General features: G+C 33.6%; 1 protein-coding gene across 5 annotated transcripts in view; it reads right to left on the bottom strand.

Annotated features, from left to right (window-relative positions):
* Window positions 1–303: 303 nt before the first annotated feature.
* The window catches only part of CPSF6 (cleavage and polyadenylation specific factor 6), a 29,486-nt gene continuing 12,069 nt past the window's right edge, over window positions 304–17,720 (bottom strand). The window contains exons 4-11 of one of the 5 annotated variants that reach the window (XM_019748948.2): window positions 16,468–16,613; window positions 15,384–15,557; window positions 15,142–15,252; window positions 14,197–14,701; window positions 11,854–11,969; window positions 11,189–11,342; window positions 7,703–7,892; window positions 304–918 (exon numbers count right to left, since the gene is read on the bottom strand). In XM_019748948.2, coding sequence (XP_019604507.1) covers window positions 7,706–7,892; window positions 11,189–11,342; window positions 11,854–11,969; window positions 14,197–14,701; window positions 15,142–15,252; window positions 15,384–15,557; window positions 16,468–16,613 — 1,393 coding nt within the window. In that variant the 3' untranslated portion in view covers window positions 304–918; window positions 7,703–7,705. Of the gene's footprint in view, window positions 919–7,501; window positions 7,623–7,702; window positions 7,896–11,188; window positions 11,343–11,853; window positions 11,970–14,196; window positions 14,702–15,141; window positions 15,253–15,383; window positions 15,558–16,467; window positions 16,614–17,720 lie in introns of those variants that run through there. The other 4 variants (XM_019748947.3, XM_074325433.2, XM_019748949.2 and 1 more) reach the window with 4 other exon arrangements.

Raw genomic sequence — 17,720 nt, 5'->3', positions numbered from 1 at the left:
CTGTCAAAATTTCTTCAATGCCAGCAGTTTACAATTAGGCATTTCAGTACATCTGTGTGGTAATTAAGCTGCATTACTGTAGCAAATAATGTATGGTTTTGTACTAAAATGTTAAAACCACAAAATTTTTTGACCCCTAACACATTGACTGGATTGCTATGTCTGTGAAATGTCAATTTACAACTTTACATACCATTCAGCAAAATCACAAGCTAACTAGGTAAAAACAGCTAGAAAAGCAGAATATAGAAATATTAAATATCCATGTAATCACCTATTCTAATATCAAAATCAAGGGCAAGAGACACTTAATTAGTATGTTTAATTCACTGAACGCAAGATTAGATCGATGCATATCCAAAAATGCTATTGCAATGCTTTTTTAAAGGACAGTATAAATGTCATAGTAACATTATCTTTAGATATTGCTGAACACAAGACTTTCCCTGAGGTGTAAACATCAAATAACTTGAACAGCTTTACACATCAGCCCCATGAAACAGTTTATTACAACACTACATCTATTGTAATCAAAGTGGTGCTGTTTACAGACATTATCATATGAACATTTTTAACAAGAACAAACTACTATAAAAACAAGCATTTACTTGACATTTTTCCAATTGCTTGCACATTATAATGGCCAAAATGTATATAACCAGTAATAAAGTTGCAAAAGCTATAACTTTTTAAATCACACAGGTTTCCTTCAAATAAAACAGTTAAGCAACATAAAAAATAAAAGTAGAGCTACTGGTTACCATTTATGCAGATTTGCTTTATTCAGATCTATTCCTGTTCATTTTATCCATGAATCCTTACAGGTTCAGTTCAATCACAAGAAGCAAACTGCTGGACAAGCGTCATGTTTCCCTCATGAAGACTGTTTTGTCTTGGAAGGTGTTCCTCTTCCTTCAGCTGTAATGTGTCAAAATTTGTGATGTAGATTTTGCTATTCCCCATAATACACAGAAAAACGCTGCCTTAACTATACATACACAAGTCGTGCATCTACTTCACTGTTACGTATTCTAACACAAAGTAAGAATTAACTGAAACAGTAGCTGCTTTTGTGGTGGAGAAATGCTCCCAATTTCTGTGATAATTAAAACTGAAATATTCTGATTTCGTTCTTCTTAAACGTTATTGCCTTATAAATTTAATCACTGAAACAAATGAAAATATGGCAGCTACTGTTTCTGTGATGATGGAAACATTTGTAAGTCATTTTCTAAAGTATGCATACTACAAAAATAAATGGAAAAATACTTGAATGATTTTAATGTAAATATTTTTCATTCAACCACATATCAATTCTATAGAATGCATTAACAATTAAATGCGAACTTAATATAAAATGCAATAAATTATTTTACAAATTAGTTGTATTTATTTGACAACATACAGGAACGTCTGCAAATATTATAAATCAACCGGTACTCCATGTTACAAAATTTATAAATAAAATTTATAAATATATACTTCAGTATGCACATTTAAATATATATGACATCCACGTACAAATCTTTAGACATAATACAAATTTAAAACATTTACTTTGCTTTTGCTCTATTCCACCTGTATTTAAATACCTAATGTAATGTATAAATAACCAAAAATAATCTAAGTAAGAATCTACAATGATAATTTTCATGGAAAACCCACATAAAGAAAAAAAAACCCAACAAATTTTGTAAACTAAAATTTCAGGAATACATAAATATGTAAACTTCAGGTGGATTCACAAAAGAAACATTCAATTAACCTGGATATAAGTGATAACTGAAACACCGTATCTTTAAAATATAAATTCCGACAGAATTTCATTAAGATGATGTAAGAGGCAAAAGAGCTCAATATTTAGTGATATTTTACCATAAAATCGAAAATATTTTGCTCTACAATAAGAGTAATTAACATTTTGCCCAAACTATAAATTTTATCTTTTATGTCCTTTCCTCCCCACTAGGCTGTAAGAATCTTAAGAGCATCAGCACACATATGCATTCACATTGCCTAGCAGTAAAAACCGTAATTTTATAACTGCAAAAGGAAAAAACAATGTTATAGTCCTGGACTTCTCTTTTAAATAGTTTTTATCTGCCCACGTTTCAAAGAGATACTTAAGCCATTTTTAATGTTACTTGTTATTGTACCTTTATCTTATTGTTGATGAACCTTTTTGGTAGAATTATTTCATGAAAAAAAAATCTAGAAAGGCAGCTTTTATGTATTTTATTTTTACTATTTGCAATGCACTTTTAAAAACTAGTATTACAGTATTAAATATAAGGAATATGTTCTAGTCTGAAAAAAATGGGTAATGGGAAATTCATAAATCTTATTGCAAAAGATGCTATCTCCCTAATTTTTTTTTTGTTATGCTGAGAGGGATAAGTCATTAAGATCAAGTCACAGGGAGAGAAACAAAAATAACCAACCCTTCCAAAAAACATATGGCACACACTGCAACTTTTTATCATTCATTATTCCAATGGAGAATTTCACTACTTTTAATGTAGGAAATCCTGTTTGTGAAATTATAACACACATCTTTTTCCAGGACGAATGCGCTTATCTTCTGCTTGATTATACTTTATATTTATAGTTAGATCTTTACTATTAATGAGCCTCTCATTTTCACCATAGAGACATAAAATCTGGGGGATAGTCTGACAGTTTTTATTTCTATTTCTAAACACTTTACATTTATCCATTTGGAAATACAAATTTTACAATCTCAAACGGAAGCAAATTTGAAGGCAATACAACCATTTCCAATAATCCAATTCAGTGTGATAGTCTCAAATTTCTAAGTAGAAATCTACATAAACAAAGATATCAAAAAAGCTTAAAAATGACAAATACATTCAATGTTCTTGTTTTCAGAATACCATTTGGTCAAATCTTTTCATGTCAAAGCCACACAATTACTTGCTTTAGCTATCAGTTATAAAAGACCTATGTCAACAGTTGTTAAAAAACTAAGAAGACAAATGGAATCTGGAGCTCTTTAATAAAGTCTGTATAGTGAGCACTAAATAAAATTTCAATACAGAGAAGCATCTGGATTTTGAGATAATATAAGATCAAATCAATACTAACAACTCAAATTATGAGTGTCTGTTAAAAACTTATTTAAGCAAATTTGTTAGCCATCAATATTTCTAAACTCATGGCAAATTTATCCTTCAAATAAAAGATTCAAATGTATATTTTCACAGTAATATATTGAATTTAAATAATTGTAATATAATTTTAGAGTTGTACTTTTATTAACTCAGTGAAATAAAAATCACTTTTGTGTGAAAATTTCTTTAACGAATGAAAATGGGGTGAGTAAAAGAAACAGAAATATCTAAATATACCGTGTTTCCCCGAAAATAAGACCTAGCCAGACAATCAGCTCTAATGCGTCTTTTGGAGCAAAAATTAATATAAGACCTGGTCTTATTTTACTATAAGACTGGGTATAACACAATATAATACATAAATATAGTATGTCGGGTATAATATAATGCAATATAATATAATATAATGTAATACCAGGTCTTATATTAATTTTTGCTCCAAAAGATGCATCAGAGCTGATTGTCTGGCTAGGTCTTATTTTCGGGGAAACACAGTTAAGTTAAATCTTTTAAAATTAAAATTCCTTCTTGTGTTGAACAGAACATACTACACAAAATTATGTTTACTGTAGATGTTTACAAAAAATTCCCTTGCTACCAAAACATTTTGTATTTTCATCTTTCTATCTTTGGAGATGGTACTTACCTCATTTTAACTAAAACCTTTTATCACACTATAAAACATACATGATTGTTGCTCTAGGCAGTTCACTAAATAGTAGACATAAACTTCATCACAGTCAAAGAAAACTCAGCTTTGCCCCCAAAATTTCACAAAATGGACATTTCAAAATAAACTGTTAATGTGATTTAGAATTCACTGTAAGAGTTAAAACATGCTACCACAGAAGGCAAATTAGTAAATTTGGATAGCATATATGGCAACCATTACCCTTTTTTGTTATTAGGTTTTCTTTAAACAATGCTAACTAAATATTTATTCAAAGCATTATTTATTCAGAACAATCTAATTTACAAACTAAAACAATGGTAATAATTTCACACTGAGATGAAGGTGAAAGAGCAAGATGACTCACATTGGCATGGAACTTTTTTTTTTTTTTCAGCAAGAAACACTAATTGTTTGTAAACAAAACCATATTCTTAAACCACAGTGAGCAAAAACACACTATCCATCCATTCAAAGAATCACTTCCTACCATCCTGTTACTTCAATTAAGATAGCTGTGTAGTCAGAAAGGTTTTACAAATAATATTAAAAGCAAGGAAAATTAGAGCGAAAAAAGTGAGAGCTAACATATCCAAATGAAGCAGAATAGTTAGTATATGGGAAAACACAGGAATGGACAATATTAGGCAGAACTCAGATGATCTAAGAGTTGAATAAATAATTTTTAAATCTTATTACCACCAGTATCATTCATCAGGTAATTAAGAGTTTAGTTTTCACATAAGCCTCAAAGTGAACACTACCTCTTACAGAGATGAAACATCTTCATACGTAAGAAAAAACTTGTTTCTTTCGCTTTGGTTTTCCCGAATTAATAAAAAGCTATAAACCGAGTAAGAAATGCAAAAAACCCTAAGTCTTGTTCAATAACAACATCTAAAATCATGATATTTATGGTGTAAGTAACCATACAACAGTGCAGTTATTTGATCCATATCTTATACATGATGCTTAAAAATTTTATCAAAGAAATGGATTTGAGAACACATGAACCCTCATATATCAGAAAAAACTGAATTGTTAACAAAAATATGCTGAGTAAGGTTGTTCCAAACAAGTAATAAGCAGAACATAAACTAAATAAAAGAACTACGAAAGTAAAATTATTTCTGTCAGAAGTATACAACCTTAAAAGACTGAGCTACTTTTGTTTTGCTCAGAGTGGTCTGAGAATAGAGGCAGAAATTACAGAATATGAAGCACAATATATATACATACCGAAATTTTACAATACTGATATTCCCATTAAAATATTATCTATTTGAACTTAATACTGTCTGCTTTTAGAAAAACTAATACATTTTTTAAATGAGAGAATGCAATTAACCAACAGTTACCAACAGTTTAAACACAAAAAAAATTAAGATGGGACAGACATTAACAGTTTGCCAACATCGTTTCCAGTTAAATTAAGAACTTGCCTTTTAGCCATTCATCATCACTTTAATAATAGATTACATTGTTTTATTTGTATACAGACTTACTGACATTCACTTTAGCTTCCAAGTTACCCTTCGTCCATTAAGTCAATTTAAGATTTACATGAAAGCTCAAAAGGACTCATATTTAAAAACTTCTAAAAAGGTCAACAGACCTTATTATTATGGTGATTAAGATGTGCAGATAGTTGATTTAAAAAGTTTTCACTTGACTGTATTTAATCCCAGTCCCCATCCCTTTATTCCGCAATAAATACTATTTAGTATAGCAAAGGTATAATATTCCAGGATAACAGAATTTTTCACACTGGAAATGCTTATGTAAAATTTTTGCTTGGATGAAGGCACATAACAATATTACAACTCAATTTTGATTAATGTACAAACAAAACATGGAAATTTTGGTATGGTACATATCAGTGATTAAGAAAAAATGTGAACAGTAGTTTGCAAGTTAGGAATTCATAGTTAATGTTGAATGTAATGAAACTCAAGCCATGATATAGTTAGGTGTACCCATTACTGAAATGTGATGTTAGTTAATTCAAAGTATTTAAAATTAACAATGAACTTTTCAAGAAGGAGTTTACTTGGCTTACTATTCTAGTTTAAATAGAACCAGTAAGAAAACTCATTCATTAACTCTGGGTATAAACTGGTTCAGAAGCCCCTTGATGGACACACCCAATTTTAGAGATGACTGAAAATGTATGCTAGCCTCATTACCATACCTTCAGTAACTAGAAGCTTGTTGATAACTGACAAAATCTAAATACAAGTATAACTCATAGGACCTGTATCTTACTATTATAAATGAAATGGCTGATATAGTTAAGCATTTCATGTAGTAAGTTAGCCACAATTAACCTAAGCAACTGATGGACACTGAGAATTGTTTTGTAAGATGAAATCAGATCTATTCAAACCAGGGGTGGAAAAAGCTACATCTTTAAAATTTAATGTTTTAAATTTACATGATACAACATTCAATTCTTACTCATATCCAAAAAACAATATCAATTTCACTAAGCTAATTTTAAAAGTGAAAGATGTTTTGCATATTAAAGAAATGTTTTTAAGAATTTCTTATATTAAACTCTACAATACAGTATGTGGAGGACTATTTTAAAATTAAAATTTTGATATTCACAATGCATATTCAAAATGCAAGGAAAAGTATTAAACTGGCCTTTTCACTTCAAAAGCCCTTAAAACTGTAAATCATGTAATAGCTTAATTTTAAACCATAAGACTGTATTACATGCTTATTTTCTAAATTTTATTATCCAAAAAGGATCTCATTTGCTAAAATAGTTTAAGAAACCACTATTCTATCACAGAATTACACACTTGATAAACTCATTTTGCCCATAACAATTTAAATACTAACAATTACCATGACTTAATTTTCAGTGTTTCCCATGATTATGGAAAATAACTGTGTAAAGAATAGTTACCTATAAAAGGTCTGTTTTAGCCTAATTTAATTTGAATGTCACCAACATATAAAGAAAAAATATTTGTTTACAGAATAACCTGTGTCACATGCACAAGCCTTATAGTGCCCCCTTCACATGAATTAATGCTGTTCACAAATATAAAAATAAAATTACACGTGAAAATGAAGTATAAACAGACAACTCTTTCCACTTTGTGAAAAATGTATACAATAAATAGTTTTAAAATACAGAAAAAAAGACAATGATTATGGTTTATGAATGAAACATCAAAGAAAATTATTTCAAGGTTATTATAACCTGGGATGTATGATTTGATACAATTTAAAACTCTTAGATATGGAGTACCCTAAACCCATTTTAATTGAATAAGTTTCACATCTTCTTTGCAAATTAAAGGATACTGCTTCTTTTCTTTTAAAAACAAAAAACAGATGCCAAGAAAAATGTTCTAAAAAAATTTTAAGCAGAAAAGCTCTTTCAACATTGAGAAACCATCCTCGTGCATTATAAATTATTATAGTGTTAAATTTTGTTTAAAAGTTTTAGGGATAAATGAAGTTAGTTCAAGGGGAGCAATTTTAAATTTATTTTTAAAAGCCCAAGCACATTACACATATATGAATTAACTCCCTGCATTTTATATTTTAAATCATATGCAAACTATGTATGTGATTAAGAGAATCCCAATTTTTACATTTTAGAAGTACACAATGAGTCCTCTTGATTATTTTCTTGCTTTCTTAAGACCCTTAATCTGAAACCTGAAAGTTATAATTCAGCAATATTCAAGGACAAGAGGTCAAATTTTTTACCTGTTATTTCTTACCTGTCATTTGTCTCTGATGTTTCCAGAAGATTAAATTCAGAACAAGTAGTTGATCATTTACAATGTAGGTATATACTGTATAAACAATAGCCTCGGAGTTATAATTGCTGTTAATAATGTACATACTAAATGCAACAGGAACAAGGAATACCCACCTTCTAACGATGACGATACTCGCGCTCTCGGTCACGTTCTCGGTCCCGGTCTCGGTCTCGGTCCCGGTGTCTCTCTCGTTCTCTGCTTCTCTCTCTATAATAATCATCATGACGATCTCTACTGCGGGATTTATGACGCCGACTCTTTTCTCGTGATCTACTATGGTCCCTCTCTCTTGATCGTTCACGTCTTCTAAAAGAAATTACTGGATTAATGCTCTCCATAACTGGATAGCTTAAAAAAAATTTAATATTTTGGTGTTTAAAAATACCTAAGGCAAAAAATTATTTATAAATGTATTTTAGACTTACGATATGTTGAACTGTCAATAATGATTTACCAACTCACCTAGAGGCATGAACTAGAAATTCCATTTTTTAAAAATATTCACTCCAAAATTGGGAACCAGACACACCAGGGCAATACATATCATCCATTATATTTATTATAACTAGATCTAAACCAGACATGTAGTGTTTACTGAATGAAAAAACAAAAAGGTGAAGGAGAGAAAATTCAAAGGCTTTGTGTTTTAAACTAAAGAACCTATCGAAGGTAGTTTAGATAGAACATTCATAAAATTACTCAATATACAATGGACTTAAAAACACAAAAATTACCACCCATTAACACAGGTTATCTAAACCTACATTTAAGTTATCAATTTTGCATTCCTAACTATCCAAAATATGATACTCCTCTGAGAAACTTTCTAATAGTATATACAGTGTTTCCCTGAAAGTAAGACCTAGCCGGACAATCAGCTCTAATGCGTCTTTTGGAGCAAAAATTAATATAGACCCTTACTTTAATGTAAGACTAGGTCTTATATAAGACCAGCTCATATATTAATTTTTGCTCCAAAAGACGCATTAGAGCTGACTGTCCGGCTAGGTCTTATTTTTGGGGAAAGAGGGTATATTTGCTGGGAGGGCTGGGGGGTGTGGTGGGAAGCAAAGGAGAAACCTAGTAATTATGTCCACGAGTAAAATCTGGGATATTATTCATATTATAATTTAATAAAGAGAAATGTTTCATGAACCAGCTTAAAAAACAAACAAACAAAACAACCCACAGGTAATTTATCCAAAATATATTGCCTAAAATACTTTTAGAAACTCTGCTATTCGAAATTTGAAATTTACAATAAGGAAATAAAAATTGCCTATTAGTGTAAATGTCTATTTTATATTTTTGCACCAGACAACTAGACTTAGCAAACATTATTAGGTGCTTACTTTGTGGACGTAAAAAGTTAAAAAGAAGACTATGTAAGATATGGTGTTTAGCTATGACACTTTTCTTCAGATACAAAGATCCTCAACACTAGGTCAAAAGTTGGGAACCAGACCGGCCCGGTGGCTCAGGCGGTTAGAGCTCCGTGCTCCTAACTCCGAAGACTGCCGGTTCGATTCCTACATGGGCCAGTGGGCTCTCAACCACAAGGTTGCCAGTTCAATTCCTCGAGTCCCACAAGGGATGGTGGGCTCTGCCCCCTGCAACTAAGATTGAACACGGCACCTTGAGCTGAGCTGCCTCCCGGATGGCTCAGTTGGTTGGAGCGTGTCCTCTCAACCACAAGGTTGCCGGACTCCCGCAAGGGATGGTGGGCTGTGCCCCCTGCAACTAGCAACAGCAACTGGACCTGGAGCTGAGCTGCGACCTCCACAACTAAGACTGAAAGAACAACAACTTGAAGCTGAACAGAATCCTTCACAACTAAGATTGAAAGGACAACAACTTGACTTGGAGAAAAAGTCCTGGAAGCGCACACCGTTCCCCAATAAAGTCCTGTTCCCCTTCCCCAATAAAAATCTTAAAAAAAAAAAAGTTGGGAACCATGACAAAGATAAGCTCCTTTTTCTTAACTTAATGAAGAAGACTCCACCACCAGATAAAGTAAACAAAAGACAGATCTAAAAATATCATGTGAAGATTAAAGATCTACCTTTCCAAAATGTGTACTATTTCAAGGTTAGCAGAATGCTAAAAAAAAAAAAGGAATTTACCTCTAAGAATAGATTACTCATTCACTAACTCCCTTGTTCAAAAAACATTTATCTAGCACCATTCTGTATCAAGCACTGTTTAGTCATTAGAAACAGTGTGAGAGTCACTACTGAAAACAGCATGGAGGTTCCTCAAAAAATTAAGAATAAGGCTACCGTACAACTCAGCAATCCTTCTTCTAGGTATCTACCTGAAAAATTAGAAAACATTTATTCATAAAAATATATGTATCCCTATGTTCACTGCAGCATTATACACAGTAGCTAAGTCATGGAAACAACCTGAGTGTCCACTGATGATGAATGGATACAGATGTCGTTCATCTACACAGTGGAATACTACTCAGCCATAGGATGAAGTACTGCCATTTGTGACAACACAGATGGATCTTTAGAAAGTATCATGCTAAATGAAGTAAGTCAGGCAGAAAAGGACAAGAACCTTATGATTCGACTCATGTGTGGGATATAAAACAGAAAGCAACAAATGAACAAAATAAACTCACAGACACAGACAACAGTATGGTAGTTACCAGAGGGCAATGGGGGTGGGGGGAGGCTGAAGAGAGTAAAGGGAGTCAAATATATGGTGATGGAAGAAGACTAGACTTTGGGTGGTGAGCACACAATACATTTCACAGATGATGTATTAAAAAGTTGTGCACTTGAAACTTATGTTATTAATCACTGTCACCCCAAATAAACAAATACAGAGGATGCACTGCCAAAAAAATGTATACACATTTTAAGGAAAAAACTATTAAAATCATGCTGATGGTAACCACTTTGAGTGCGTCTTGTAAATGCAGAAGTCAAACATGACTTGTATTCATCTTTTGTTATCGGTATATATTATTACAATTTTAAGTTTTTTCCTTTCTTAAAATGTGTATACATTTTTTGGCACCCTCTGTATACTGTAGTGAACAGTACAGATAAGGCCCCTTCCATCTTTCAACAAGTATAATGAAAAAACAAATGTGAATTAATAATAAGTAAGTATAGATTATGGTAAGTACTACGAAGAAATAACAGAACAACACAAAAGGATAACCTGGGAAAAGATACCCCCCCCCCCACCCGCCAGAAGCTAGATTGAGTTGAGGCATAAAAGAAGCCAGCTATGTGAAGAACCAAGGAGAGGGCTCCTAGCAGAAAAGAGTATCAAATACAAAAACAGAGAGATGATCAAGCGCTTGAGTTGTCAAGAGGAAGAGAAGGGAGACCAGTAGGGCTAGAGAAGTGAGCAAAGCAGGAGGTACACAATGAGGCCGAAAGACAGACCGGAACTATATCACACGGTGCCTCAACGTTTGCAGTCGTATTCTGAGAGTAACTGGAAGCCTTTAAGGGTTCTAGCTGCTGAGTAAACAGTAATAAGTACAATCAAAATTCTATTTTAAATTCCCAAACATAGTAGTTTTTCCTGTTTGTAAAGTAGCAGTTTTAAATACACATGAGACAGGAAAGTGTTACCTTGATCCAGAACCATAAGACTTAGATTCAATTCCATGAAGGCAATCTTGCAAAGAGCTAATGAGAACTTTGCAACGATCATCAGCAGATACTTTGGATTGTTTAATTAAAGAAATTGCGGTTACCAATGTCTCAATAGCACTCCCATAATCACCTGTAAGGGGACAAAGAAGGGTTGAAGTGAAATAAATGTTATTTTCAAAATACCACCAAACCACCAATGGTAAGTGATAAAGCATTTCACAAACAGAATGCACTTTAAAATGACCACAGAAGATGTTTTAGCTTTTTTTTGTCTTTCACCATTTAGAAAAGGCTTTTAGGAGTATGTGCATGAAATCAGCACAATTTGTTATTATTAAAGCTGTGTGAAGCAGGTATCATTTTGTAAATATGATAATAAATGAGCTGCCATAAGGTTCCTCAGCCATTAAATATCAGGGCAAAGATTTAAATCTACACCTAAAATTTTTAAATTGGGGATCTTTCCATTACACTGTGACAAACAACTTCCTTCAATGCATTTTAAAAAGTACAGGTAATGACTTGGGAATATAAAAATCACTACTATATGTAAATGATCAATCTTCAAGACTGTACTTAAGTTTTAGGTCATTCCTAATAACATAAATAAGAAATATTAATACAGAAGGAAATCTACAAACCAGCACTGGCATCAGACACAGCTCTTGAAATAGCACTGCTTGAGATCGCCCTATTTCTATTCATGATTTCTTCAAACTCAGCTTCACTCAATGGCGTTCTTGCAGTATCCATTTCCCTATAAAATCAAAATAAATCTTATATCGTACTCAACAAATTTTCTAAGTTAGTTTTAACAATATAAAGCAATTCATACTGGTTGCTTTTGACAAGTGCCTTAGAGCTAGTAGTTAGTTATCCAGATTGAAGCATGCTATTCCTCCTACAAAGAGAACAAATCTAAGCAAAATTTTCTTACACCACTGTCGTATAGCTAAAATAAAATAGCAGCTTAAAATCTTGCCTTTCTAAAGGTCAGAAATGATATATTTACATATCTACAACATAATATTTTTCTGTCATATAAAAACATAATTGTTTTGATGAATATATATTCATATTTCATGTACAAAATACATACAAATATACATACGTATAAATGTACATATAAACAAAAAAACATTGACTGCAAAAAAAATACATCCTACATAATCAAGAGCAGGAATTTGGTTTCATTTATGTTTGCATCCTCTAAGCATAGGGCCTGACTCACACAGAAGGATAATAAATGACTGACTAATAGAATTTCAGGAGGGACAAGATCTTAGACGATCCTGCTTGCCACCGAATCCCTAGAAGAGTTTCTGGAAAATAAAAGTTACTAAGTAAGTGTAAATATTTGTTGAAAAAGAATAAATAAAATGCCAAGATTTTCTAAAGCTGCTTAACAACTTTAAAAAGGTACACATGTACAGTACAGGAAAAGGTAAACTTTTTGCCATCTTAGTTACTAGTCGGTAGGACACTGAGTTGAGGCAAGCAATAGCCAGCTGTTCACGCTAATGAAATAAGGAAATAACTAATCTAACCTTTTGCTTGCTTACAAAGTTAATTTTATTCCCAAAACTTTATAAACAACCCAACCAAATTACAAGTTGTTCAAAAATCCAAGTATGAGTTCAACTAAATGCTGACTTGTCCATCCTATTTCCCTAAAAAAAGAAAAAAAAGAAAACAAATCCCAGGTAAGATAATCAGTTCTTTTCCCGATAAAAACTAGTCAATTATACCCCACACCCCCCTGCAGCCCCATTTCAATCTTGAAAATCTGACACTGGATATGAGACTCAATTTTATCCTGTCAAACTAAGTCACCTAACCCACTCCTATACACTAAGGGTAAACACTTGATATGTAATCGCTCACTGAAATTAAAGTGACCAGGAGAAAATTTGTACTATAGCTTAGCAGGTATAACATTTTTTTCTAAAGAAAACAAAGCATTTTTGGCAATCACAAAGATCTGACATCTATGGATAGGCAACTGTCAATAGACTCTGTTTACATCAAATTTACTGCTGGGGGCCTGTGCAATTGTATGAAATTAGGCAAACGTTCAAATCCATCCTACAGGACATTATCAGACAAACTGAAATACAAAGTAGAGTAATACTGACAGTTAAAGAATACAAAATCAAATGATAAACTCAAAAGAAACTGAAGGGCAAATTCAAATACTTCTTGGAGATTATAAATACAGCTCTCCAAATTATGAAGAGTACATAGATAATTTTTTAATTACTTTGGAAGGGGGCTAAGAGATCACTCAGTTTTTACAGGAGTTTCCTCTCAGCTTTTTTCTAAGGATCACCATTATTTTAATTTCCATAAAGTCTGTGTTTTACCAAGCCTTTGTGTACTCAAATATCCTTATAAATTATTGTTCCCAAAAATGAAAAGTTAGCAGTTTGCTACTCAGGACTCCCAATCAGCATGAGATAATCTATAGCACTTATCAAACTGATCTGATTCCTAAAACAATGAAGAAACTTTAGTGTTCTGTGTAGTGTCATCAATTAATAAATGAGATTCAGATTTAAAAATCTTAAAAATAACTTAAGGATTCTACTTGCTCACTGAAATTATACCTTACTTACTTATTTATGGCAGACATGATGACCCTTTATCCTTAAACTGTATTTTTATTTTATATAAATTTTTTAAGATAATAAATTATCTTTATTAACCTCTTTTAACTTAAGAAATGATGGAAGTAAATCCCCAAGATTTAGTGACTTGCCCTAAACCACATGGTGATGTAAGTGGCAGAGATCGATTACTCCCAACCAGGTTCTGTACGTTTTTCACTGTATCATACTGCCTCTTCTAACAACAGAAAATAATACAGAAAATTAAATATATGGAGGAAAGGCTATCATTTTATAGAAACCTCAGTAATGGAGCGTTGGCTATCTTTTAGCAAACGAATACACCAAACCTACTTTCAAAGGTCCACTCTAACTTACCTTCCAGGAGGCCCATAGTCACCCCTGTCATATGGGGGAGGTCGGCCATACGGATCTGTTGGTGGGGGACCCCGGCTATCTGATGTAGGCATGCCGCTGTTAGTTGGTGGAGGAAAGAAAGCTGGGTTCACATGTGGAGCTGGCGGTGGAGCACCTGGAGGTGGTCCAGGAAGATGCGGAGGAGGAGCAAGTGTAAGGGGTGGCCCCAGAGGGCCAGGTGGGCGAGGTGGAAAGGGGCCTGGAGGTGGAGGTGGTCCCTGTTGTGGAGGTGGTGGGCCAGGAGGGGGGCCGTAGCCTGGAACTGGAGGTGGAGGACCAGGTGGCAGCGGACCCAATGGAGGCTGCCCAAAAGGTTGTCCAGGAAAGAGAACTGGCGGTGGAGGGCGATCTCCTCGATTAGGAGGCCCAGCTAAAGGAGGAGGCAGAACCTGCCCAGGAGGTGGAGGACCTGGTGGGCCAGGTGGGCCTGGAGGACCTAAGGGTGGGCGTGGTGGAGTTTGTCCAGCTACGGAATAAAGGGGGAGAGAGAAAAAACACACTTCAATAAGGTATTTTAACTTTTATGCCAAGATTATACTTTTAAAGCATAACTCATAGACCAAGATTCTTTCTCTTTAAATAAAACCCATATGGTAAATGCTACACTAACGACTACAAAAGTGAAGTATATCCTTACAATTTAACTACATCAATTTACGCTTAAGAAAAATTATTGAAAACAAAAACTTTAATAAAGATTACAATGCTTAGTTAGAGATAGTTTCCATCTTTCAGCATAACACATTTCTTACAGTGAAATCACCCACCTTATATTCTACTCTGATGCCAAGCTAGAAAGTGAAACAAGGAAAAATGGTCTTGAAAGGATTTTTTAAGAGGTAAGATAATAAGACGGATGTAAATATTCTATATATAAGTCAAGCAAGTTTGGAGAAAAATAAAGACCTTTTAGGCCAAAAATGGGTATTTCCTCTATGCTGTGCCCCATATGCCATGGAATCCTAGTATCCAGGAACAAAGGCCGAGTTCCTTTAACAAGATGCTTGATCAAATTTCCTGGATTCCAAAAATAGCATAACAAGGAGAGTAAGTCACATTAATAATGCATTACTTGAAAAGAGAGAAAAGGAAAAGAGGTATTAGGTAGACACATTATATCCATGGTAATTTAAAAAAAAAAATTTTACCTGGAAAAGGTGGGGGTGGCCCTCCTGGTCCTGCTGGCCCAGGAAATCTGTCCCCACCGGGAACAGCCCCTGGAAAACGGCCCCGTCCTCTACCACCTTGTGGAAATGCTGCACGTGAACTGCCTCCTGGAGGACCAGCTTTACCTTCCCCAGACATTTGTCCTGATTGTGTAGCTGCAAACATCCAAATACTCATAAATAGCATTTATTAAAATAGTTCTCTGAAACGTAGCCACTGTTATTAGAAACAATTGCACCTCAAAATTCATTTACACTATACATTAACTTATAGATAGATGCCTTGGGCCTGTCCAAACTACATAAGAAGTACTGATTAGGAAAACATTCACATCTATTTAAGTTGTTTTGAAGTCTCAAAATATAAGGCATAAATGTATTTCCAATGAGTAAATAGTTACTTTCAAAAGACCAGTAGTAGTACTCTGCAGCAGCCAAGACCAAAATTCTCCAACAGAAATCTGAATTTCAGTAAGCACAGATCATTTAAATTTTGTAACATATTCTTTAGTTAAGTCTTAAGTGCTAAAACATTAAAAGAAAAACAACCACTTGAATTTCTGTAAATTACATGATCATCCATCTTATCTCAATAAGCGACTACATTCATAAGTGTGTAATGGCAAATCTTTTCTATATTCACTTTACCAAGTGGTGAAAAGTCTTGGTGCCAAGCAGAAATCAACGAATATTTTCTGGTTATCAGTGGTTTCTCCCCCACCATAACACACATCCACATAAGTTTCCTTCAATCTAAGGATTAGAATGTAGTTTCTTCCTTTCTCTAGGATGGGAATGACAGGACAAGAATGGCAGGGCTATAGAACTTGCACACTGTTGAATAGTATTGGGTTTGTGACACCTAGAGAAAAATGGGAGTAGGTTTCCAGTACACAGGACCAGTCATAACCAGTAAATAAATCAAATTCAAAGCATGGACTTTCTAAAATGGATTCTCCAACAAGCTAAATATTAAGATGACTTCTCCAGTATGACATCTAACAAATGTTAGCAACACTGGTAAAAATGCATATCTTTTAATAAAAGCCTCAGAGAGATTGCTTACTTTTCCTGGACTGCATTTCAAATTGACTCAGGAACTGTTTATTGCATGGAGTTACAACAGGATTCTGACCATGAAGTTCTCTTTTAGGCAACAGATCCATTAACTTTTTTGAGGATGCTTCAGATCCAACACCAACAAGGGCAAACCTAAAAGATGTTTAAAGGGGTGAGGGTAGAAAGTGAGGAGAGATTAATAATGCTACTGTTATTATAAAGGAAACGGCCTGAATTTAATTTTATCTAAGAGAACTAAAAATATTTCATAAATTAAAACTATATAGTTCAAACTTTCATCTTTAACTTTTTAAATAACATACCACACAACCCACTCATGAGTGTACAATTCAGTGTTTTCAGTACATTTAGTTTTACAGCCATCATCACAATCAATTTTAGAACATTTTTATCACTCCAAAATGAACTCCATTCCCACTGGCTGTCACGCCACTTCCTCCCATCCCCCAACCCTAAACAACCACTAATCCACTTTCTGTCTCTACAGATTTGCATATTCTGGACATTTCATATAAATAGAATCAAACAATAAATGGTCCTTTGTGACTGGCTTTTCACTTGGCACAATGTTTTCAAGGTTTATGCATGTGGCATTATGTATATGTACTGAATTTTTTTATGGCTGAATCATACTCCATTATACAGATATGCCACATTTAAAAAACCCACTCATCACCTGCTGGACATTTGGGTTGTTTTCACTTTTCGGTTATTACGAATGCCACTGTGAAAAGATGCTCAACATCATTCACTATCAGGAAAATCACAAAATGAAACCACGAGATACCATTTCACACCCACTAAGGTAGCTTTAAATGAAAAAGACAATTAAAAAGGGTTGGTGAAGATATGGAGAAACGGGAACCATCATATATTGCTGATGGGAATGTAATATGGCACAGCCATTTTGATAATCGGGCAGTTCCTCAAAAAGTTAAATATAAAGTTAACATATCTAATAATTCTACTCTGGACAGACACACACACACACTTAGCAGAATTGAAAATACATGTTCATACAAAACTAGTACATGAATATTCATAATAGCAAAAATGGGAACAACCCCAATGTCCATCAAATGATGGATGAAATTTAAAAAGGGGGTACATTCAATTAATGGCGTATTATTTGGCCATAAAAAGAAGTACTGATACATGCTACAACATGGATCACCTTAAAAACATTAGGCTAAGTGAAAGAAGTCTGTCACATGGGACTACATATTGTATGATTCCATT

Source organism: Rhinolophus sinicus, chromosome 1 (assembly GCF_057876585.1).
Source record: "Rhinolophus sinicus isolate RSI-liver-muscle chromosome 1, RSI-T2T, whole genome shotgun sequence".
NCBI classification, from domain to species: Eukaryota; Metazoa; Chordata; class Mammalia; order Chiroptera; family Rhinolophidae; genus Rhinolophus; species Rhinolophus sinicus.
Note: the sequence above shows the minus strand (reverse complement) of the source record. Positions and strands in the feature narration are given on the sequence as shown.